A 26212-nucleotide genomic window follows, 5' to 3' on the forward strand; every position below is an offset into this window, starting at 1 on the left:
AGAAGACAGGATCAAACAGCCTTTTTACACAATGCAGAGGATTAATCCCGCGTACACACGAGTGGAACTTGCGACAGAAAGAGTCCGATGGGAGCTTTTCATTGTATATTCCGACCGTGTGTATGCCCCATTGGACTTTTTCTGTCAAAAATTCAGACGGACTTAGATAGCAAACATGTTCTATATTTTTCCGACGGAACAAATTACTATCGGAAAAACAGCTCGTCTGTATGCTGTTCCGACGCACCAAAAACGACGCATGCTCTGAAGCAAGTACAAGACGGAAGCTATTGGCTACTGGCTATTGAACTTCCGTTTTCTAGTCCCGTCGTACGTGTTGTACGTCACCGCGTTCTGGACGGTCGGAATTTGGCGTGACCGTGTGTAGGCAAGACAGCTTGAGCGGAATTTCATCAGAACTCCGTCGTAAAAACCTTCAGAGTTTATTCCGACGGCAAAACCGGTCGTGTGTACAGGGCATAAGGTTCCACAGTGAGTATAACAGGCATGCTTTACTGCATATACATACTGATTTTACTGTTGTGGGTTTAATAACACTTTAATCCATGTATGGCTGGCTTTACCAAAACTATGTAATATAAGAACCTACCTAAACAATCAATTTCATTAGTATCCAATCAGACAGGCCTTTGCACTATATAGTTGATAGTAGACTTAACCTGTTCATATCCGCGCTATAGCCGAATGAGGGCTACAGCGTGGATCTGCTTTGACGGGAGGCCGTCTATTGACATCCTCCCCTTTCAAACCTGGCCACGCCCCCTTAAAGGGGTGCGCGGCGCACGCTGTGATCACCCGAGTTTTATTGTTTCATTCACAAATCCGAGTAAGGGGCCGATCTCGGCATCTTAACACGTGATCAGCTGTCAGCCAATGACAGCTGATCACGTGATGTAAACAGAGGATCGGTAATCATTTTTTTTTTCTTCTTACGCTGACAGTGTGAGAAGAAAAAAAGCTGATCGCCGGCTTCTGTTTGAAGGGACATCGGTCCCGAAGAGGAAGAGGCGAAGCTGCCTCATATGTGCCCACAAGTACCACCTGCCAGTGCCACAAATCATTGCCCACAGTGCCCCCAATCAGTGCCCACAGTAGTAAGTGCCAGTAATCAGTGCCACCTATCAGTGCCCACAATGCCCACCAGTGGTGCCAATCAGTGCCTCATCAGTGCCACCTAGCAGTGCTGCCTATCAGTGTCACCTACCAGTGCCCATCACTGCCACCCATTAGTGCCCATCACTGCCTCCCATCAGTGCCAGCTATCAGTCCCCTTCAGTGCCACCCATTAGTGCCCACCAGTGCCACCTATTAGTGCCCACCAGTGCCGCCTATTAGTGCCCATCAGTGCCGCCTTATCAGTGCCCATCAGTGCCGCCTTATCAGTGACCATCAGTGCAGCCTATCAGTGCCCATCAGTGTAGCCTCATCAGCGTACATCAATGAAGGAGAAAAATTACCTGTTTGCAAAATTTATTAACAAAATATAAAACGGTTTTGTATTTTTTTTTTTAAACTGTCTTTTTTTAATTTTTGAAACAAAAAAATAAAAAAACAAAGTGGTGATCAAATACCACCAAAAGAAAGCTCTATTTGTGGGAAAAAATGATAAAAATGTCATTTGGGTACAGTGTTGTATGACCGCGCAATTGTCATTCAAAGAGTGACAGCGCTAAAAGCCGAAAATTGGTCTGGGCAGGAGGGGGGTTTAGGTGCCCTGTAAGCAAGTGGTAAAAGGAGATTGTATAGTATATGGTGAGCTTTAGAAATAATGCTGTCAATAAATGTTTATGGCTTTTATGATTTGATGTGTATGGTCCCAAGTGCTGTGAAAGTCGCATTTATTGATCCAATATATCGATTTTTATTGAATCTACTTTATGGGAACAATCAATAGCTTCTGTTTCTGCATTATAATCTAAAATGTGTCAGAGAGATGAAAATCGGGGGGGTTACAGGTGTAGGTGGGAGACGACATGAAAGCCTTGGCTATATAATAAGATGGAAGGAAGCAGGGTCAGTGTGTGGATTGTGTTACATAACCCCCATCCTCTGCTGCTTTCCATCATCACGTAGAGCTGAAATCCCTCTTCATAAATAAGACACGAGTAACCCAATTCCAGCGATGCGATCATTTTCCAGCAGCAGCGTCGTTAAGGAGACCCGCAACCTCCTACTCTGTGTACAGGAAACCCGGAGCTCAGAAAGGAGATCGAAAGACAAGGTGATGTGACGCTTCCTCGGCGCCTGTTTTAACCCGATAAATGCTGCACCAACGCGCTGCAACCGTGTGCATTGCATCGGCTTGAATGAGTCGCATTAGGTGGCTGTACCAAGCGCACCAGGAGAGCTGATTTTTGACGTAGATGCAGCGCATCATGACCGCGCCATGTAAAGACCCGAATTAAAGTGATACTAAAGTTTTTTTTTTTGTTTAAAAATAACAAACATGTTATATAAGGATGAGTTCCGGCGTGTTCGCATGCTGCACGTGCCGAGCCCGCCAGGAAGTCGGGACGGCGCAGCGCTAATCACAAGCAGTGAGACATTTCCCGATGTGCGGCTGCAGAGATCGGGAAATGTCTCACTGCCTGTGATTAGCGCTGCACCCTGCCGACTTCCTGGCGGGCTCAGCGCGTGCAGCATGCGAACACGCCGGAGCTCATCCTTAATCTAATACTTACCAGTTCTGTGCAGTGGTTTTGCACAGAGCAGCCCGGATCCTCTTCTCAGGGTCCCTCGCCAGTGCTCCTGGCCCCTCCCTCCTGCCAAGTGCCCCCAAAGCAAGCAGCTTGCCATGGGGGCACCCAAGCCCCCTCTCTGATTGGCTAACTGACTTTGACAGCAGCAGGAGCCAAAGGCCCCCCATGCTGTCTCAGCCAATGAGGAGGGAGAGTCCTGAGCAGAGACTCTCGTGCAACATTGCTGGATCGAGATGGGACGCAGGTATGTATTAGGGGGGCTGAGGGGGGAGCTGCACACAGAATATTATTAATCTTAATGCATAGAATGCATTAGGATAAAAACCTTCTGACTTTAGAACCACTTTATGGCCCCTTTCACATGGGCTGTCCAATTAGGTCCACCTGTCAATTTTTCAGGTGGACCTGATCGGACTATCTATTCACCCCTATGTCAACGGTGACATGTCCACTGATATCCGCCGCTATCCGATCCTGTCCCCCAAATCCAGACAGATGGGGGTCTTATTTTTCATCCGTATGGGGGATCGGATCAGTTGTTTGATCAAGTGTATATGGACAGGCGGTCAGTTTTCCCCCGATTTTCCCATAGGGGAGAGCAGGACTGTGTCCATGTCTGCTCACCCCCCCCCCCCCCCCCCGAATATATCAAAACAATATTTTCACAAAAAAATACACTAAAATCATTTTTAGCAGACACAAACATAACAGAGAACCTATGTGAATTAGACCTTTTTTAAATAGTTTTTTACATTCTTTAAACATTTTTTTTTATCGTTTTTGTTTTTTAAATGTTTACTTTTTTTTAAATTATGTTATTTTACAATTAAAAACATGTTTTTTTTACAATTTGTTAGGGCACAGGAAAGCTGTCAGCGTTGCGGGGGGGGTTGGGGGGGAGTGGGTGGGGGGCAGCAGCACAGTGACAGGGGGGCACACAGGAGGGATCAGAAGCAGACAGAACCGGGAGGGGGATCGGTGTGGGGGAAGAAATTACAGGAACAATGCCCTGTGTCTGTGTCTCTCCTTGTAGCAGCTGAAAGCTGGAAGGAGAAACTGGCTTTCAGCTGCTGCAGAGAGCCGGACAGGGCATGCTTCTATAATTGCTCCTCTTTATGACCACACCAATTTCCTCTGCTGTCCGGAGCCCCCTATGTGCCCAGGCCCCCTACAGGAGGACTGGTGGTCCCCCCCTATCAGCGGCCCTGTCCCCATGTATGGCATATCGATCAAATGGATTGGCAGCTATAGATCGATTATTCCTATCATAAGAGAACGATCGGAAAAGAAATTGATCAGTTATGTATGGCCACCATTAAATCTACCAGCAGCTATGTAATGCATGGACATGTCTCATTGGATACAAATTGATTAGAAATATCAGGTAGGTCCTAATATCATATTCATTTTGTTGTTTCTGGCCCTTTAAATAGAAGGAATGGCGAGCAGAGGTAGAAAATCACTGTTGTAGCTTAGTGTAATTCAGCGGCATTAACTCAGAATTGTTCTCAGCGTCTGTCCCAAGGGAGAAGAGTTGGTACAGAGCGCCATTATGTAATTGTGTGCTCTTATGTAACACATGCTTCAAATACAATGTAGCCTGGGATACTAATGGCATTCCTTTCTAGTCTAAAAAGGAGCTCCGGGCTCAGAGAGCTAGAAACAGAAGAGACTCCACTACCTCTAATATGGTGTCTGTAAGCCTCCTACCCACCTTTGGTATTTTAGGGTATAACACCAGTTCAGTTTATGCACCAGAAGAGCTTACATTCTAATGTTCCCACCACAGTCACACACTATTATACATTTATATAGCTCTGACATATACTACAGTGCTGTACAGAAAACACTGAGCCAGTCACTTCAGTTTATGCACCAGAAGAGTTTACATTCTAACGTACCCACCACAGTCACACACACTATTATTATACATTGATATAGCTCTGATATATACCACAGTGCCGTACAGAAAACACTGCACCAATTACATCAGTGTCTGCAGCAGAGGAGCTTACACTCTAATGTCCCACCACAGTCACACACTATTATACTTTAATATAGCTTTGACATATACCACAGTGCTGTTCAGAGAACACTGCACCAATCACATAAGTCTCTGCAACAGAGGAGCTTACACTCTAATGTCCCACCACAGTCACACACTTTTATACATTAATATAGCTCTGACATATACCACAGTGCTGTACAGAGAACACTGAGCCAGTCACATCAGTCTCTGCACCAGAGGAGCTTCTCCACCAGGTGGTGCTGTTTTGCAAGGTGCTGTTGGCTCACTCTGCTTTGCTCTCGAAGGAAACATCAAGCCTGGGCCTGTCGTGCAGGCTTCTCCCCCAACCACCATGCAGTGGGTGGGGGGAGACGAAGGTGGAGGCTCTCCAGAGGCATGTGCTCAAGCTGCAATGGATCCTGGGCCTATCCCTATGCAAGAGGAGTCCTTACCAGTCTTCCAGGATAAAGTGGTGAACAGACTTCGCCGCTAAGGAGGAACAGAAACTTGCTGTCATGGAAGATCTCAGGAAAAAGAAATCCCTGCACAGTAAGTCTGGAAACAGTAAGAGGGAAGTCTCCAAGCTGAAGTCTCTGGAAGAGGCATTGAAAAAGCAGGAGAAGTTGGTCGCCTCTCTGAAGGAGAGCTGCGGTGTGTTCAGAGAAAAGTGTGAGAATAAGGAGAGATTCCAGCAGATGAAGGAAAGTGCCTGTGCCAGTACCAGCCAGAGGGTAAATACCAGAGCAACGGCGACAGTATGGGTGGGGGTTAAGGAAGTGGCTTCACATGGTGGCCCCAGTATTACCCCTGTCTCAGGATCTGTCATGTCTGAGTCAGTATCTGCCCCCCTCCCTCCCCAGCAGCCTGGGTCATCTCAGGAGGAGGTTGAGGAAAATGGCGGATTGCTGCAAGCCATTACAGAAATGGAATATCCCTTGAGCTGCACCAACTCATCAGATGAAGATCATGATAAAGGAGTGCTTGCTGAAAATCTCTCTCGGTGTGTGCAGGACTTTCCTGAGATTGCTGCTACAAAGAAAGAGATTGCACCTGTCAACAGATCCTTGCAATCAGCAGGGAATGCAGGATTAGCTGGCTGCAAGGAGTCCCACATGGACACTAACAGTGCAGAGCAGGAATGTCACATGAACATTGAGGAAGAGCAGGAGGGCTGTATGAACGCTGAAACAGCTAGTGTTTTTTCTAAACAGAAGACTTTACTTGATGATGGGACTGCTGGTATCTTTGGTACTTCTGGGACTATGGTGAGTGTGACTGTTGTGCTGGAGGGGAGGAGGGAGGATCAAGTGGTGGGTAATTTACCAAACCAGATTTCAGAGGTTCCTATGCAGCCAGTTAATATTCCTATGCAACCAGTTAATGTGTCATCTGTCCCAGTTAGGAGTTATGCTAAGGCTGTGTAGGGACAAAGTCATGCTGCTTGTGGAAGGGAGCCAGTTGCGCGACTTTCACCTAACGCACCTTCCATTAAACGCAGGAATCTGGTACAGCTCAGATGGGAAGGAGGAGATATTCCACCTATCAGGAGGGTGATTGTGGATAAGATCCTAGCCATGGGATTTAAGGCAGAGGATATTTATGCTCTTATCAGTCCGGCTGGTTCCTATGAATATGATTTGTCATTTGTGCGTCCAGAATCGCTGGATCTGTTTTGGGAGCGGTTTGAGCATGTATATAGGGGCCAGCCGGACTGGAAGGGGCTTGTCCGCAAAGTTGTCTCACGTCAGCCCTTGATTAAGAATGTGACTATCCTGACAAGGAATGAGGTTCATACCCCCTGAGGATTTATGGGTCTGGTTGAGGAGGTTTTGTGAAACTTTGTGCCCGCTAAAAAAGATTGTGGATGATAGAGGAATCTGTACGGGTGGGTAGTCGGTGTCAATGAGGTTGAGTGTGTGTGGGAATGTGGTCAAGCATTTGCCCTCCTCTGCCTTTATTGGTAGAGATAGGATTACCGTCTTCTACCCTGGTCAGCCTAAGGTGTGCCATAAATGTGGAGTCAAGGGACATTTCTCCTCTACCTGTCCAGAACAGAAGTGTCCTTTGTGCCAGGAACTGGGGCATCTGGTGAGGGACTGTAACATCATTAAATATAACCTATGTGATAAGGTTGGTCACCCTTATAGCCAGTGCCCTGAGGCTTTGCACAATAAGCCTGAGTTAGTGGAGGAATTCTTCCAAACTGAGTCTGGGTTGGCGGAGTTTACCAGGGAATCCTAGTGTCTCTGTCCCATCAAAATCTGTGTCTGTGAGGCTGTCTGTGGTGTCAGTGTCCCCCCAGTCTGTGGTTCCCCAGTCAGTGCCAGAAAGTGTGGTTGTCAAGTCTGTGTCTGCACCTATTGTTTCTCCTAGTGTAGTGAAGGCAGTGGTGGGTGCTGGACCAGCGTGTATGGTGGTGCCAACCCCTCCTCCTTGGCATGGCCGAAGTGCGGCTGGAGGTCAGCAGACACCGAGGGGTGGAGTGAGTGATGAATTGGATGATGGGGGTTGTGGGAAGAGAATGAGAGTGGCCAGTGCAGAATGCAAGGTAAATGATGTGGAAGTCGGGCTGAATGATGTGGGTGGGAGGGGTTAATGGGGGGTTTTGGAATCGCATCCTGATGGCGATTAGATCTCAAAATGTTTCTTAGTCTGGATTGTGTTTAAGTTGCGGTTCTGGGTTTGTAGTCTCTTTTTGTTGTCATTAAAATATGTTTCTTTCTATGTTATCTTGTCAGGAAACGGTTTTCTTTACTTGCTGATGTAAGCACGCTTGTTTTTGTTTAGTTGATGTTTATTTTTATGTAAATATGTTTTTATTAATAAGCTGTATGTTTGTATGATTTTTTAATAAACACAAATTTACACTCTAATGTCCCACCACAATCACACACTATTATACATTAATATAGCTCTGACATATACCACAGTGCTGTACAGAAAACACTGCACCAATCACATCAGTCTTTACAGCTGAGGAGCTTACACTCTAATGTCCCACTACAGTCACACACTATTATTAATATTATTATTCTCTATTTACATAGCTCTGACATATTCCACAGCGCTGTACAGAGATATTAAAATTAGTCCTCAGCACTCAGATGTCCAAACCGTTAATTAACTTGAAAAAAGTCCCTCAGCTCCTGGAAAAATACGCCCCCAAGTGAAAAATAACATATGAATAGGACCAGCACTTCTTTAATCCACTAGCAAGCTTGTTATCTAACATGCAGGACTCTTGTAGCAATTTTGGACTCTCACCAGACTATCTATCTGTACAGAGAACACTGAGCCAGTCACATCAGTCTCTGCACCAAAGGAGCTTACACTCTAAAGTCCCACCACAGTCACAAACTTTTATTAAAGGGCTTGTAAACCCTCAAGGCTTTTCACCTTAATGCATTCTATGCAATAAGGTGAAAAACCTTCTGTAGTGCAGCACCCCCCCCCAGAGCCCCCCTTTTACTTAGCTGAACCCGATCGTTCCAGCAACGGGGACAAGCCCAGCATCTCCAGCCGCTGTCTCGGGTCCTCATTGGATAGATTGATAGCAGCAAGAGCCATTGGCTCCCGCTGCTGTCAATCAAAGCCAGTGACGCTGTCTGTGACAATGGGCGCAGCAGCAGGACACGGGAGCGTACCTGCACGAGTGCCCCCATGGAATGCGTCTCTCCGTGGGGGGCACTCGAGAAGAGGAGCCAGGAGCGCTATTGGGGGACCCCAGAAGAAGAGGATCAGGGCCAAAAAACCCTTGCACAGAGGAGGCAAGTATGACATGTTTGTTATTTTTAAAAAAACGAACCTTTACAACCACTTTAACCACTTAACAACCGGCTCATAGCCAAATGACGGCTACAGGGCGGTTGCTTAACCCCGGGAGGGCGTACAGTGACGTCCTCCCAGAATTCCGCTCTCGCGCGCCCCCTGGGGCGCGCACCCGAGAACATCTGTGATCACGGATCACGGCTGTTTACCATGTGAAATTACGGAGCGATCACATGTAAACAAACCGGCGTCTCCCCTCTCTGTACCGATCGGTAAAGAGGGGGAGGGATCGGATGGCAGCAGCGCTGTGGGCTGGATGTGTAGTGCCCACAGAGCTGCTCTGTGACATGTGCAGTCACATCCAGCCATCCATCCATCCACGCTCAGCCATCCCTCCATGCTCAGAAATACCCTGCACTACTCTGCAATACTCTGCAATTCCCTGTGCAAAACTCTGCAATTCCCTGTGCAATACTCTGCAATACACTGTGCAATACTCTGCAATACACTGCAATAGTCTGCAATACTCTGTGCAATACTCTGCAATAGCCTGAAATACCCTGTGCAATACTCTGCAATACCCTGTGCGATACTGTGCAATACCCTGCAATACTCTGCAATACCCCGCAATACCCTGCAATACTGTGCAATACCCCGCAATACCCAGCAATACCCTGCAATACTCTGCAATACCCCGCAATACCCTGCAATACTCTGCAATACCCAGCAATACCCAGCAATACCCTGCAATACTCTGAAATAACCTGCAATACCCCGCTATGCCCAGGCATACTCTGCCATACCCTGCCATACCCAGCAATACTCTGCCATACCCAGCCATGCTCGGCCATACTCTGCCATACCCAGCCATGCTCGGCCATACTCTGCCATACCCTGCCATGCTCAGCCATACTCTGCCATGCTCAGCCATACTCGGCTGTACTCGGCCTCTGTATGTGGCCAGGCTGTGGAAGTCTCACACATGTGGTATCGCCCTACTCAGGAGGAGTAGGTGAATCTATTTTGGGGTGTCATTTTTTACATGCTATGCTTTTACATTTTTGTACATGCTATGTGTTAGAAATATTGTATAAATGGACAACTATATGTTAAAAAAAAAAAAAAGCGTTTTAACTACTTCCCGCCTGCCGGCCGTCATATGACATCCTTGACTTTGTGCGAGGATATCTGAATGATGCCTGCAGCTACAGGCATCATTCAGATTTTAGCTTTTTCAGCCGTTGATTCCCTACACCATAAGAATGATCATAGTGGCTGTTCCGCTACTTGATCGTTCTTACGGGAGGCGAGAGGGGACGTCCCCCCTCCTGCCACCCTCCGTTGCTTCTACTGACTCACCGATACGATCGAAGCCAGGATCTTTTTTTTTTTTTTTTTTTTATTATTTCAGGCTTCCCAGCCTAGAGGTGAGATTTGGGGTCTTATTGACCCCATATCTCACTGTAAAGAGGACCTGTCATGCCATATCCCTATTACAAGGGATGTTTACATTTCTTGTAATAGGAATGAAAGTGATCAAAAAATAAATTTTTTGGAAAAAAGTGTCAAACTAAAATAAATAAAATAGTAAAATGAACAATAAAAAGAAAAAATTTTTTTTTAAAGCGCCTCTGTCCCCGTGTGCTGGCATGCAGAAGCGAACGCATATGTAAGTCCCGCCCACATATGAAAACGGTGTTCAAACCACACATGTGAGGTATCACTGCGATCAGTTGAGCGAGAGCAATCATTTTGGCCCTAGACCTCCTCTGTAACTCAAAACATGTAACCAGTAAAAATTTTTAAAGCGTTGCCTATGGGGATTTTTAAGTAGCAAAGTTTGGCGCCATTCCACGAGCGTGTGCAATTTTGAAGGGTGACATGTTAGGTATCTATTTACTCGGCATAACTTCATCTTTCACATTATGCAAAAACATTGGGCTAACTTTACTGTTTTTTTCCAAAAAAAACACGTTTGAAAAACTGCTGCGCAAATACCGTGCGAGATAAAAAGTTGCAACGACCGCCATTGTATTCTCTAGGGTCTTTGCTAAAAAAACATATATAATGTTTTGGGGTTCTATGTAATTTTCTAGCAAATAAATGATGATATTTACATGTAGGAGAGAAATGTCAGAATAGGCCTGGGTGCTCCAGAACGCCTGAAGGTGCTCCCCTGCATGTTGGGCCTCTGTATGTGGCCACGCTGTGTAAAAGTCTCACACGTGGTATCGCCGTACTCGGGAGTAATAGCTGAATGTGTTTTGGGGTGTAATTTGTGGTATGCATATGTGGTGTGTGTGAAATAACCTGCTAATATGACAATTTTGTGAAAAAAAAGTATAAAAATCTTGATTTTGCAAAGAATTGTGGGAAAAAATGAAAACTCACCATGCATCTTTCTAAATACCTTGGAATGTCTTCTTTCCAAAAAGGGGTCATTTGGGGGGTATTTGTACTTTTCTGGCATGCTAGGGTCTCAAGAAATTAGATAGGCCGTCAGTAATTCAGGTGTGATCAATTTTCAGATATTGGCACCATAGCTTTTGGACTCTATAACTTTCACAAAGACCAAATAATGTACACCAATTTGTAGTTATTTTTACCAAAGATATGTAGCAGTATAAATTTTGGCCAAAATTTATGAAGAAAAATTACTAATTTGCAAAATTTTATAACCGAAACAAAGAAAAATTCATTTTTTACTGAATTTTCAGTCTCTTTTCTTTTATAGCGCAAACAATAAAAATTAAATACCACCAAAAGAAAGCTCCATTTGTGTGAAAAAAAGGAAAAAAATTTCATATAGGTACAGTGTTGCATGACTGAGTAATTGTCATTCAAAATGTGAGAGCACCAAAAGCTGAAAATTGGTCTGGTTATTAAGGAGGTTTAAGTGCCCAGTGGTCAAGTGGTTAATATACACTTATATAGCTCTGACAAAAACTATTTTTTGTCCGACAGCCTTTTGCTAACCCCTGAGCCGTTGTACAACCCTAATACCCCGTACACACGGTCGGATTTTCCGACGGAAAATGTTCGATGTGAGCTTGTTGTCAGAAATTCCGACCATGTGTAGGCTCCATCGGACATTTTCCATCGGAATTTCCATCACACAAAATTTGAGATCTGGATCTCAAATTTTCCGACAACAAAATCCGTTCGCGTGCGTACACAATTCCAACACACAAAGTTCCACGCATGCTCAGAATCAAGCAGAAGAGCCACACTGGCTATTGAACTTCCTTTTTCTCGGCTCGTCATACGTGTTGTACGTCACCGCGTTCTTGACATTCGGAATTTCTGACTTGTGTGACCGTGTGTATGCAAGACAAGTTTGAGCCAACATCCATCGGAATAAATCCATGGATTTTGTTGTCGGAATGTCCGATCGTGTGTACAGGGCATTAGTCTAAAAAGTTGGGGCACTGTGTAAAATCTACATAAAAACAGAATGCGGAGTTGCAAATCTCATAAATAAATTATCATACATTTATATAACTCTGACATAACAGTGCTGTACAGAGAACATGGAGCTATTTACATCAGCCTTATTTTATTCACAATATAAAATAGAAAACATATCAAATGTTTAAACTGAGAATATGGACCATTTTAAGAAAAAAATTCTGATGATTTTAAAATTGATGACCGAAACACACAGTTGGGACAGGGCCATATTTACCATGATATAGTTTCCCCTCTTCTACTAACAACACTCTGTAAATGTCGGGGAACTGAGGAGACCAGTTGCTGAAGTTTTTGGAGAGGTATGTTGTCCCATTCTTGCCTGATATAGGATTCTAACTCCTCAACAGTGCTGGGTCTTCTTTGTATTTTTCCTTTCAGGATGTGCCAAATATTTTTAGTTGGTGAAAGGTCTGGACTGCAGGCAGACCAGTTAAACACCTGGACTCTTCTGCTACGAAGCCATGCTATTGCAGGGTGGATAAAAATCAATGATTAAAAACAAAAGACTAATCTAAAAATAGTTTTCTATTTTAGATACATTAATAATTTAGTTTATTCAGCATGAAATGGAGCTTAGTTATGTAGCATGTGGCTGTATATTCTGGAATATTTACATTTTGGGTAAACTCATTCAATGAATCAATGCTCTACAAGCTGAGATAACATGCACTGCATTGATGCATTCACACAATTTCACAGTAACCATGAGATAAAACAAAGTTCAGGATTATTCCTTTATATTTGTTTTGCAAATCTATGTACATTACAAACTGTATGATTGAATCGGTTCTGATATCGCTGTTTTACTAACCTGACAGCTTATTGTTCTAAATAGGAAACCTTCATTTTGTTTGCAAATAGTAAAGATTCTAACTTACTATACCAGAAAGAATAAGTCCTTACATTTAAAGAACACCTGTCATTTCAGATCCAACATGGCAGTGCCCGTTAGGGGGCATCCACTCACCTGCCCGCCACGTCCCTCACCTTGTGTCACTGCCGCATCACCAGCTGTCCCATTAAAGGGAATGGGACTGTTGGTGAGTCAACAGCGGGTCAGAGGAGGAGCCGCTGCGGGACAGAGATGACAGTTGCTCTTTAAAAATTATGACTTAAATCGTCTTTTTACTAGTGATTCAAATCATGATTTAAATCGACTTGATTTAAATCAAATCCACCCTGTGCTGTTGTCATAGATGTAGTATGCATTTTAACATTTTCCTGCTGAAATATGCAAGGCCTTCCCTGATAAAAAATATCGTCTGGAGGGGAGCATATTCTGCTCTAAAACATGGATAAATCTTTCAGCATTGAGGGTGCCTTTGCAGATTTGCAAACTGCCCATTTCATATGCACTAACACTGTAACACCTTCATACCATCAGAGATGCAGGCTTTTAAAGTGAGAGCTGATAACAAGCCAAAAAGTCTTTCTCCTCTTTAGTCCGGAGACGTGACGCCAATGGTTGCCAAAAAGAATGTGAAATTTAGATTCGTCTGACCACAGAACAGTTTTCCACTTTGCAACAGACCATTTAAACTGAGCTTTGGCCCAGATATAACCGCAGCGTTTCTGGATCATGTTCAGATATGGCTTCTCCTTTGTGTAATAGAGCTTTACCGTGCATTTTTGAATGACACAGCAAACTGTGTTCACAAACAGTGATTTTTGGAAGTATTCCTGAGCCCGTGCAGTGATGTAATGCCTGTTTTTAATGCAGTTCCATCTGAGGGTCCAAATATCACCCAATATTGAGTGTCAGCCTTGTCCCTTGTGCACATAGATTTCTCCAGATTCTCAGAATCTTTGGCCGATATTATGTACTGTAGATGATATATTTAAAGAATTTTGAAATTGTTCGACAATTATAGACACAGCTTTTCACAGATTGGTGAACCTTTGCCCTTCTTTACTTCTGAGACACTCTGACTCTCTAGATGCTCTTTTTATACCCAATCATGTTACTGACCTGTTGCCAGTTAACCTAATTAGTATGTTTTTGCTGCTCTTGCTGGTTACTACTACTTGCTTTGCCAGCGTTTTGTTGCCTTGTCCCAACTTTTTTGAGACATGTTGCTGCCATCATTTTTAAAATGACCATATTTTTTTTCTTAAAGTGGTAGTAAACTCTGTACTACCAATTGTACCTACGACCCCTTTCACACTGGGGCGCTTTGCAGGCGCTACAGCACTAAAAATAGCACATGCAAAGCGCTGTAAAAGTGCTGCTGCTTTGTCTCCAATGTGAAAGCCCCGAGGGCTTTCACACTGGAGCGGTGCGCTGGCTGGACGGGAAAAAAAGTCCTGCTAGCAGCATCTTTGGAGCCGCTCCTTCACCACTCCTGCCCATTGAAATCAATGGGGCAGCGTGGCTATACCGCCGGTGGCTTTTAACCCTTTCTCGGCCGCTAGCGGGGGGTAAAACCGCCCCGCTAGCGACCGACGGTAAAGCACTGCTAAAAATAACGCCGCCAACGCACCTCCCGCCCCAGTGTGAAAGGGGCCTACAGGTAAGCCTATAATTAGACCCCTTTCACACTGGGGTGTTTTTCAGGTGCTTTAGCATTAAAAAAAGCGACTGTAAAGCGCCTGAAAGAAGCCTCATCTGCAATCCCAACGTGAAAGCCCGAGTGCTTTCACACTGAGACCCCTTTCACACGGGGGCATTTTTCAGGCCCTTTAGCGTTAAAAAAAGCACCTGTAAAGTGTCTGAAAGAAGCCTCATCTGCACTCCCAATGTGAAAGCCCGAGTGCTTTCACACTGAGGCGCGGCGCTGGCAGGGCGTCAAAAAAGGTCCTGCAAGCAGCTTCTTTGCAGCGCTTTAGGAGCGGTGAATACACCGCTCCTAAAGCGCCCCTTCCTATTGAAATCAATGGGAAGCGCCTGCAAAGCGCTTTTGGCAGCTGCGCTTAGTGGGCGCTTTTAACCCTTTATTTGGCCACTAGCGGGGGTTAAAAGCGCCCCGCTAGCGCTCGAAAAACGCTAGTAAAGCGACGCTAGTTTAAACGGCACTTTACCAGCATTTTCCGGCGCTGGCAGTGTGAAAGGGCTCTTAAAGCACTCGGGCTTTCACATTGGGATTGCAGATAAGGCTTCTTTCAGGCGCTTTACAGGCGTTTTTTTAACGCTAAAGCGCCTGAAAAACGCCCCAGTGTGAAAGGGGGTCTAAGGCTTGCCTGTAGGTACTGTGAATATCTCCTAAACTTGTACATTAGAACAAAACTTGGAGAGCTTTGTTCCAGGGTGAGTATTTTTATAATGTGCTAGTATACAATGCATACTAGCACATTATGCCATTGCCTTGCAAATTTTTTTTTTTTATTGGGGTTGTACTGTTCAGCCCTGTTTGGGGATCTTCAGCATTACAATGGGGGGATGGGGCACACAGGGGTATTTGAGGTTGGTTTCTGATGAAAGACGCGGTGTTAGCTCAGAGTTGTGATGTCAGGAGGGAAGTGGGTCAGGGAGAGCTCAGGATAACACGGCTGCCTCTGGCGGGATTTATTTAGCAGAAAACCATAAAATGAAATTGTGAGGATTAATGGTGAGAGTGCTGCGGAGCGACGGACAGATGTTCACAGTGACTGCTTAACCCTTACAGCATCAGCAAGAAGCATCAGTGCACACTCTCATTATCCAGCACTATGACTTCTACACTCCGACACACAGGATACTAAAAGCTGCTCATACAATAGTAAATTCATGAAGGAACATTCATATGGAAATTCTCACAGTACATTCGATGACTTGATGGATGTTGTTCCAAAGTACTTTTCAAAAATTTGTTTGCTTTCAACATTAGATTTGGGAAATCACATACTTATTATAAATGTATTCGTTTAAAAAAAAATCTATCCTACTCTTTCGAATTTACTTGTCACTGCAGCTGAAAACGAATGTAGATTTGACCTCTCTAATGGTTTGAACGGTCCTGAAACAAGTTTGTGAACAAAATTCTTCTAGTGTATGGCCGACTTTAGGCTTCCTTTACACCTATCAGATTTGTCACGAAGGTAGAGTTACTCTTTAAAGCTGAAGTTTCATCTTGCTATATTTTGCCTTTCCTGCTTCCTCATTTCCAACCCCGCTCATCTGACTTCATCAGTGGGTCTCTGTGCCTCTCTAGGCAATTCAGGCAGATCATGGCTGATGTGAAATGTAAGCAGGAACATTCTTCCCACTGACCGCCAATTTAAGGAACATTCTTCTCAGTAACCACCAATGTAAGGAACATTCTTCTCACTGACCACCAATCTAATGAACATTCCTCTCACTGGCCACCAATGTATGGAACATTCCTCTCACTGACCACCAATGTATGGAACATTCCTCTCACTGACCACCAATGTACGGAACATTCTTCTCACTGACCACCAATGTATGGAACATTCCTCTCACTGACCACCAATGTATGGAACATTCTTCTCACTGACCGCCAATGTATGGAAAATTCTTCTCACTGACCACCAATGTAAGGAACATTCCTCTCACTGACCACCAATGTAAGGAACATTCTTCTCACTGACCACCAATTTAATAAACATTCTTTTTACTGACCACCAATTTAAGGAACATTCTTCTCACTGACCACCAATGTAAGAAACATTCTTCTTGCTAACCACCAATTTATGGAACATTCTTCTCACTGACCACCAATATAAGGAACATCCTTCTTGCTGACCACCAATTTAAAGAACATTCTTCTCAATAACCACCAATGTAAGGAACATCCTTCTTGCTGACCACCAATTTAAAGATTATTCTTCTCAATGACCCCCAATGTAAGGAACATTCTTCTCGCTGACCACAATTTAAGGAACATTCTTCTCACTAACCACCAATGTAGGGAACATTCTTACTACTTAAAGCGGGGGTCCACCTATCTATCGTTTTTTTTTTTTTTGAGTTCATTCACAAACTTTTCTTCTCAGCATTACATACTCACATATTGTGTGTAATAAGTCCGCCTGTGTCAGATTTCGTCGGAAAGAATAACTTATATTATTCACTGCAGGCGGTTTCCATCTTCATTGTGGGCATTTGAAGCCCACAAGCATTTATTTCCTGGATGTGGTGAATGCTGTGCTCCCAGCATTCACCGCTCGTTCCCGCACATGCTCAGTGGCATCCTGGGAAGCCTGAGACTAGCTCCCAGGAGTCTGGGAGAGGCTAGAAACACGCCTACTCCCACGGGAGGAGAACCAGGAAGTGCAAAGAAGAATAGAAAAATAAAAGGTAATTACGGCGATTTACATTTTTTTAAACGGCATGTCAGCATCTAGGCAAGGAAGAGAATACATACAGATATTGTTCAAAATTTGGGTGGAACCCCGCTTTAACCACCAACGTAAGGAACGTTTTTCTCACTGACCACCAATTTAAGGAACATTCTTCTTGCTGATCACCAATTTAAGGAACATTCTTTTCGCTGATCACCAATGTAAGGAACATTCCTCTCACTGATCACCAATGTGAGGAACAGTCTTCTCACTGACCACCAATGTAAGGAACAGTCTTCTCACTGGCCACGAATGTAAGGAACATTCTTCTCAATGACCACCAATGTAAGGAACATTCTTCTCACTGACCGCCAAGTTAAGGAACATCCTTCTCACTGACCACCAATGCAAGGAACATTCTTCTCATTGACCAGAAATGTAAGGAACATTCTTCTCACTGACCGCCAATTTAAGGAACATCCTTCTCACTGACCACCAATGTAAGGAGCATTCTTCTCACTGACCACCAATGTAGAGTATTCTTCCTACTGACTGCAAATAGTTACATAGTTACATATTTACATAGTAGGTGAGGTTGAAAAAAGACACAAGTCCATCAAGTCCAACCTATATGTGATTATGTGTCAGTATTACATTGTATATCCCTGTATGTTGCGGTCATTCAGGTGATTATCTAATAGTTTCTTGAAGCTATCAATGCTCCCCGCTGAGACCACCGCCTGTGGAAGGGAATTCCACATCCTTGCCGCTCTTACAGTAAAGAACCCTCTACGTAGTTTAAGGTTAAACCTCTTTTCTTCTAATTGTAATGAGTGGCCACGAGTCTTATTAAACTCTCTTCTGTGAAAATTTTTTATCCCTATTGTGGGGTCACCAGTACAGTATTTGTAAATTGAAATCATATCCCCTCTCAAGCGTCTCTTCTCCAGAGAGAATACGTTCAGTGCTCGCAACCTTTCCTCATAACTAAGATCCTCCAGACCCTTTATTAGCTTTGTTGCCCTTCTTTGTACTCGCTCCATTTCCAGTACATCCTTCCTGAGGACTGGTGCCCAGAACTGGACAGCATACTCCAGGTGCGGCCGGACCAGAGCCTTGTAGAGTGGGAGAATTATCACTTTATCTCTGGAGTTGATCCCCCTTTTAATGCATGCCAATATTCTGTTTGCTTTGTTAGCAGCAGCTTGGCATTGCATGCCATTGCTGAGCCTATCATCTACTAGGACCCCCAGGTCCTTTTCCATCCTAGATTCCCCCAGAGGTTCTCCCCCCAGTGTATAGATTGCATTCATATTTTTGCCACCCAAATGCATTATTTTACATTTTTCTACATTGAACCTCATTTGCCATGTAGTCGCCCACCCCATTAATTTGTTCAGGTCTTTTTTCCACATCCTACGGAGAAGTTATTGCCCTGATTAGCTTAGTATCGTCTGCAAATACAGAGATTGAACTGTTTATCCCATCCTCCAGGTCGTTTATGAACAAATTAAATAGGATTGGTCCCAGCACAGAACCCTGGGGAACCCCACTACCCACCCCTGACCATTCTGAGTACTCCTCAGTTTTCAATCCATGTACTCACCCTTTGGTCCATGCCAACGGACCTTATTTTGTACAGAAAACGTTTACAGGGAACTGTGTCAAATGCTTTTGCAAAATCCAGATACACCACGTCTACGGGCCTTCCTTTATCTAGGTGGCAACTCACCTCCTCATAGTAGGTTAATAGATTGGTTTGGCAAGAACGATTCTTCATGAATCCATGCTGATTACTGCTAATGATACCGTTCTTATTACTAAAATCTTGTATTTAGTCCCTTATCATCCCCTCCAAGAGTTTACATACTATTGATGTTAGGCTAACTGGTCTGTAATTCCCAGGGATGTATTTTGGGCCCTTTTTAAATATTGGTGCTACATTGGCTTTTCTCCAATCAGCTGGTACCATTCCAGTCAGTAGACTTTCTGTAAAAATTAGGAACAACAGTCTGGCAATCACTTGACTGAGTTCCCTAAGTACCCTCGGATGCAAGCCATCTCGTCCCGGTGATTTATTAATGTTAAGTTTCTCAAGTCTAATTTTAATTCTGTCCTCTGTTAACCATGGAGGTGCTTCCTGTGTTGTGTCATGTGGATAAACACTGCAGTTTTGGTTACTGAAGCCCCCCGATTCACTCGTGAAGACTGAGGAGAAGAATAAATTCAATACCTTCGCCATCTCCCCATCCTTTGTAACCAGATGTCCTTCCTCATTCTTTATGGGGCCAATATGGTCTGTCCTCCCTTTTTTACTGTTTACATTCCTAAAGAATTTCTTGGGATTTTTTTTGCTCTCCTCCGCTATGTGTCTTTCATGTTCTATCTTAGCCGTCCTAATTGCACCCTTACATTTCTTGTTGCATTCTTTATAAAGTCTGAATGCTGAGGATGATCCCTCAACCTTGTATTTTTTGAAGGCCTTCTCCTTTGCTTTTATATGCATTTTTACATTGGAGTTAAGCCATCCAGGATTTTTGTTCGCTCTTTTAAATTTATTACCCAATGGGATACATTGGCTAATGCCCTTATTTAATATGCTCTTAAAGCAAACCCATCTCTCCTCCGTATTCTTTGTTCCTAATATTTTATCCCAATGTATGCCTTTTAGCAAGGTTTGTAGTTTAGGGAAGTTGGCTCTTTTGAAATTCAGTGTCTTTGTATTCCCTTTGTTTCCTATTTGTGTGATTTATACTGAAACTAATTGACCTGTGATCGCTGTTACCTAAATTGCCCCGTATTTCCACATCTGTGATCAGGTCTGTATTGTTGGTAATCAGTAGATCCAGTAATGTTTTATTTCTAGTTGGTGCGTCTACCATCTGACCCATAAAATTGTTCTGCAAGACATTAAGGAACTGGCTAGCCTTAAATGAATGTGCGGTTCACTCTGCCCAGTCTATGTCTGGATAATTAAAAACCCTCATTATGATAACACTTCCCATCCTTGCTGCTAATCTAATTTGTGATAGGAGATCTGTCTCCACTTCCTCCCTCAGGTTAGGGGGCCTATAGCATACTCCCAGTATTATTTTCTCCTTAGCTTCATCCCTTTGGAGCTCTACCCATAAAAATTCCACCTCCTCTCTAGCTCCCTCAGTGATGTCATCTCTCACATTCACATTCAGTACATTATTCTTGATATATAGGCATACCCCTCCCCCTTTTTTACCCTCTCTATCCTTGCGGTATAGGGTATACCCTTGAATGTTTGCCAGCCAATCATGAGAGCTGTTGAACCAGGTCTCTGAAATTCCCACAAAATCCAAATCCTCCTTGTACAACAGTATCTCTAGTTCACCCATCTTGTCCGCCTTGCTCCTGGCATTGGTGAACATGCCACATAGTTTAGACCGGTCGCATATTGTCCTCGTATTGGGTGTTTCGAGATTGCAACTAAGACTTGCTACTATACTCACCTTGTGTTTTTGTGCTTTGGTTAACCTACCACTAATGCCCCCAATACTACCCTCTGGAATATCTTCCGCGCTGGCTATCTCTGTCTTTGGACCCCCCCCCCATCGCCTAGTTTAAAAACCCCTGTAACTTTTTGGCCATCTTCATTCCCAGCAGATCTGTACCCTCCTAATTTAGGTGCAGTCCGTCCCTTCTATAGTACCGGTTACCGACTGACAAGTCGGCCCAGTCCTCCAGGAACCCAAACCCCTCCTTACTACACCAGCTCTTCAGCCACTTGTTTACTTCCCTAATCTCCCTCTGCCTTTCTGGTGTGGCTCGATGTACCGGTAGTATTCCTGAGAATACTACCTTGGAGGTCCTTTTCCTCAATTTAGCTCCTAAGTCCCTAAAATCGTTCTTTAGGACACTCCATCTGCCTCTGACTTTGTCATTGGTGCCAACGGGCACCATGACAGCTGGGTCTTCCCCAGCCCCTCCCAGTAATCTGTCCACAAGATCCGTGATGTGCCGAACCTGAGCGCCCAGTAGACAACATACTGTTCGGCACTTCAGGTCTTGGTTACAGATTGCCCTCTCTGTCCTTCTAAGAATTGAGTCCCCTACCACCAGAATCTGTCTTTCCTTTCCCTTTGCTGCCCCCCACTCTCACTGGAGGAGTTCTTCCCCCGGCAGCTAGGAGAGTCCCTCAGCTCCAGCAGTGCTGTTCCCTGACTGGTTTCACCAATGTCACTCAATGGAGTGTACTTATTGGGATGCTCCAGTCCTGGATCGGCCTCCCTGGCACTTCCCCCTCTACCCCTCCTGACTGTCACCCATCTACAAATGTAGGGATATTTTTTCTCACTGACCACCAATGTAAAGAACAGTCTCCTCACACTAGTTTAAGCTAATGAAGTGGTGTTCTGAAAATTATTTTAGGGGTTCCTCTGAGGGAAAAGGTTGAGAAAGGTTGCTCCAATTGAAATGCCAGTTTGGTGTGTGTTAATTCCGTAAATACTTAACTGATCTCTTGGTGTGTATCCATCATCTGGCGATGGTCTTCACTGTGTTAATCATATTGATTTGCGGCAGGGCAATGTAAATTTGACTCTGTTTTCAGTCCTGTTAGGAGTCTTGTAAAGGTTATATAGTTGGCACAGACCATCTGTTGGTATGTGTGCCAGTCTCTGGCTCTACTGTCTAAGAAAAGGAATATTGTATAAAAATATTTGATGAAGAAACAGATGGTGGAGATGTTGAAACCACAAACTGTACTCACAGGAACTCCAAACCAGTGAGACAAATGTGATTTCTGGCATGTTGGGGCTGATTCACCAAACAACAAACCAAAAGTAGAGCTGTTGTCCTTAGCTACTAATAACAGTCCATTCACATTGCAATGTGTGCATTGAGTGCAGGTAAACGTACAGGAAGTGGCATGCAGCGTTGCATTTTAACGTGCTCTGCGTTGCGCTGATATACAATTTTTTAAAGAAAACGTCAACAGACTTTTTAGATTCTTACATTTATGCACGTTGCAGTGCGCTTACATGCATTTACATGTGTTGCACTGAAAAAAGTTATTGTAGTGTGTATGGTGACCCATTGTCTTTCAAATTAAGCAGACATTTTTTTTTTCTGCTGCCACTGTGTGTACAGGGATCATACTCCAGACTTTGATTGGAAGTATAGTCTTCTACTACACACAGAATGGTATTTGCCAGAGACGCAAAAGATTCACTTGTATCAGTGAGGCTGTATAGGGGGTTAAGGAGCCCCTGTCAAGTTATAAAGTGAGTAATGCAAGTTATTGCATTACCACTTGCTTACTGGGCACTTATACCCCCTTCCTACCCAGGACCGCTCTCACACTTTGAATGACAATTGCGCAGTCATGCAACACTATACCTATATGACATTTTTATCATTTTTTTCACACAAATAGAGCTTTCTTTTGTTGTTATTTAATCACCACTAAGACCGAAAATGTTGAAAAAAAATGTTTTTCATATTTTGTTATACAATTTTGCAAACAGGTACTATTTCTCCTTCATTGATGTGCGCTAATGAGCACTGATAGGCTGCACTGATAGACTGTACTGATGAGGTGGCACTGATGAGGCAGCACTGATGGGCACTGATGAGGCGGCACTGGTGGGCACTGATGAGGCTGCACTGATGGATGGCACTGATGGGAACTGATAGGCAGCACAGAGTGGTGGCACTGATATGTACTGGTAGGCGACACTAATAGGCAGCACTGATAAGTGACACTGATGATGAGGCACTGATGGGCACTGATTAGGAGTACTGATGGACACTGATAGATGGCACTGGTGGGCACTGATTAGCAGCACTGATCTGCACTGTGTGGGACCAATGTCCCTCTAACAGAAGCCGGTAACGACTTTCTTCTTTTCTTCCCGCTGACAGCGTGAGGAAAAAATAAGCCGATAACCGGCTTCTGTTTTCATCTGTAATCAACTGTCATTGTCTGACAGCTGATCACGTGGTAAAGGGCCCACTGTGATTGGCCCTTTACCCGATCTGTGAGCAGCCGAGTCCCAAGAACTCAGCGATCACAGAGCATGTCACGGACAGCGCGAAAACGGGATTACGTCCATGTACGCCCTCCTGGCATTTTAAGGCAGCGCTGTAGCCATCTTTCGGCTATAGTGTGAGCGCAAAGTAGTTAAGTAACCAAATTTACTTTAACAATGGAAATTTCTTGTGCTAAGGGATTCAGTTTATTAAAGGGAGATTTAGTGTTAGGGTTACAGGGAGGATTAGTGTAGAGTGTACAGGGAAGATAGGTGTTGAGGTTAAAGGAAGGGTTACTGTTGGGGTTTCAATGTAGATTAGTGTTGGGGTTACAAGGTAGGTAAATGTGTCGGTTACAGGGGGGTTTATTGTTGGGGTTTACAGGGAGGGTTAGTGTTGAAATTGCAGGACAGGTAAGTTTTAGGTTTACAGGGAGGGTTAATGTTGGAATTAGAGGATGGGTTGGTGTTGTGTTTCCAGGAAAGATTAGAGTTGGAATTACATGAAGGGTTAGTATTAGGGTTGCAGATAGTTTTCATGTTTACAGATAGGGCTAATATGAGGGTTACTGGGAGGGCTAGTGTTTAGGTTACTGGGAGGTTTAGTGTTGATTACAGGGAGGGTTAGTGTTGACTTTACTGGGAGGATTAGTGTTGAGGTTATAGGGAGAGTTAGTGTTGAGGTTACTGGGAGGGTTAGTTTTGAGGTTACTGGGATGGTTAGTGTTGAGGTTACTGGGAGGGTTAGTGTTGAGGTTACAGGGAGGGCTAGTGTTGAGGTTACTGGGAGGGCTAGTGTTGAGGTTACTGGGAGGTTTAGTGTTGATTACAGGGAGGGTTAGTGTTGACTTTACTGGGAGGGTTAGTGCTGAGGTTACTGGGAGGGTTAGTGCTGAGGTTACTGGGAGGGTTAATGCTGAGGTTACTGGGAGGGTTAGTGTTGAGATTACAGGGAGGGTTAGTGTTGAGGTTACAGGGAGGGTTAGTGTTGAGGTTACAGGGAGGGTTAGTGGTGAGGTTACAGGGAGGGTTAGTGTTGAAGTTACAGGGAGGGTTAGTGTTGAGGTTACAGGGAGGGTTAGTGTTGAGGTTACAGGGAGGGTTAGTGTTGAGGTTACAGGGAGGGTTAGTGTTGAGGTTACTGGGAGGTTTAGTGTTGATTACAGGGAGGGTTAGTGTTGACTTTACTGGGAGGATTAGTGTTGAGGTTATAGGGAGAGTTAGTGTTGAGGTTACTGGGAGGGTTAGTTTTGGGGTTACTGGGATGGTTAGTGTTGAGGTTACTGGGGGGGTAGTGTTGAGGTTACAGGGAGGGCTAGTGTTGAGGCTACTGGGAGGGCTAGTGTTGAGGTTACTGGGAGGTTTAGTGTTGATTACAGGGAGGGTTAGTGTTGACTTTACTGGGAGGGTTAGTGCTGAGGTTACTGGGAGGGTTAGTGTTGAGGTTACTGGGAGGGTTAGTGCTAAGATTACAGGGAGGGTTAGTGTTGAGGTTACAGGGAGGGTTAGTGTTGAGGTTACAGGGAGGGTTAGTGGTGAGGTTACAGGGAGGGTTAGTGTTGAGGTTACAGGGAGGGTTAGTGTTGAGGTTACTGGGAGGGTTAGTGCTGAGGTTACTGGGAGGGTTAGTGTTGAAGTTACAGGGAGGGTTAGTGTTGAGGTTACAGGGAGGGTTAGTGCTGAGGTTACAGGGAGGGTTAGTGTTGAGGTTACTGGGAGGGTTAGAGTTGAGGTTACAGGGAGGGTTAGTGTTGAGGTTACAGGGAAGGTTAGTGTTGAGGTTACAGGGAAGGTTAGTGTTAAAGTTTCAGGGCAAATAAGTGTTTCGTATACAGGAGGGGTTCGTGTTGAGGTTACAGGGAGAGTTAGGTTACTGGGAGGGTAAGTATTGAGGTTACTGAGAGGACTAGGGTTGAAGTTTCAGGGCAGGTAATTGTTTCGTTTACAGGAGGGGTAGTGTACAGGTAGCAGAGTTTGATGGTTAGTGTTAGAGTTACAGGGAGGGTTAGTGCTATAGTTACAGGGGGTGTTAGTGTGTCAGGGAGGGCATTGCTGTCCCTTACGTGAGTTCTGCATCAAAACTAACAGCATCTATCTCTGAAAACTGATTTGCTGTTTTCAGCACATCCTCTATATCATTTGTCTTAGCTTCCCTCATCTCTCCTACCTAAGACATATCCTTCCTGCTGCGAACTTTAAAGGGGCCAGTCTATCCAAAACTGATATTTTAGTGTTTACCATTGGTAAGTAAATTGCAAACAAGTGAATGGACTCCGCATGCGTGGGCCCTTCTTCAGATCATGTAATAGTCATTGTGTTTCATCGGACCTCAAGGTTATTTTTGCAGTGAAGGGCAAAGCTATGGTCAGTTATAAGGGATACGTTTGGTGCTTTCAGGAAGTTATTAATGTAACACTGTGCAACAAGAATTGTGTTATTGATTAGTCTCAAGGATGAACAGCCCATATCACCACTAATGATAACACTTTTATATTTCAGCTGGGGGATGGCGGTCAATGTTTATTCCACCTCTGTGACCAGCGAGAACCTGAGTCGTCATGACATGCTGGCATGGGTCAACGACTCTTTACAACTCAGCTACACCAAAATAGAGCAGCTGTGCTCAGGTAGGACAGAAGCCATATTTTCTTTTGCTTTGGTGAAAGGTAGTCACAGACAAAAGTAGCATTATAAGGTTTGTCAAAGACATAAGAGCCACTTGTTATTAGATATCTGTACTTGTTTTAAAGTAGAACTAAATGCAAAACCTTTTTTTTTTTCAATTTAAATAGAATAAGATAGGGTTATAACTCCTGTCAATTTTATTTTTGCTCTCTGTGTCCCATAGGGGAGATTTCCCTTCACTTCCAGTCCCATAGCCAACACAGGAAGTAAGATGAAATCCCTCCAAAGAAAGGGAACCCTGGTTGTCACCAGGATTACCAGAGCTAGTATCTACATTGGAAAATTTCCCCTATATTACTTCTTTGGGACAACCAAAATTCAGGTTTTCCTTTTGCTTCCAC

The 26212-nt window shown here is 44.2% G+C and overlaps 1 protein-coding gene across 4 annotated transcripts in view; it reads left to right on the forward strand.

Moving 5' to 3' along the window:
* Positions 1-26212, forward strand: part of MAPRE3 (microtubule associated protein RP/EB family member 3) — a 169563-nt gene that overhangs the window by 102880 nt on the left and 40471 nt on the right. For all 4 annotated transcript variants that reach the window (XM_073625050.1, XM_073625048.1, XM_073625051.1 and 1 more), the window contains one exon: positions 25686-25813. In XM_073625050.1, the coding sequence (XP_073481151.1) occupies positions 25693-25813 (121 nt within the window). In that variant the 5' untranslated portion in view covers positions 25686-25692. The remainder of the gene's footprint in view (positions 1-25685; positions 25814-26212) is intronic.

This window comes from Aquarana catesbeiana, linkage group LG04, assembly GCF_042186555.1.
Source record: "Aquarana catesbeiana isolate 2022-GZ linkage group LG04, ASM4218655v1, whole genome shotgun sequence".
NCBI classification, from domain to species: Eukaryota; Metazoa; Chordata; class Amphibia; order Anura; family Ranidae; genus Aquarana; species Aquarana catesbeiana.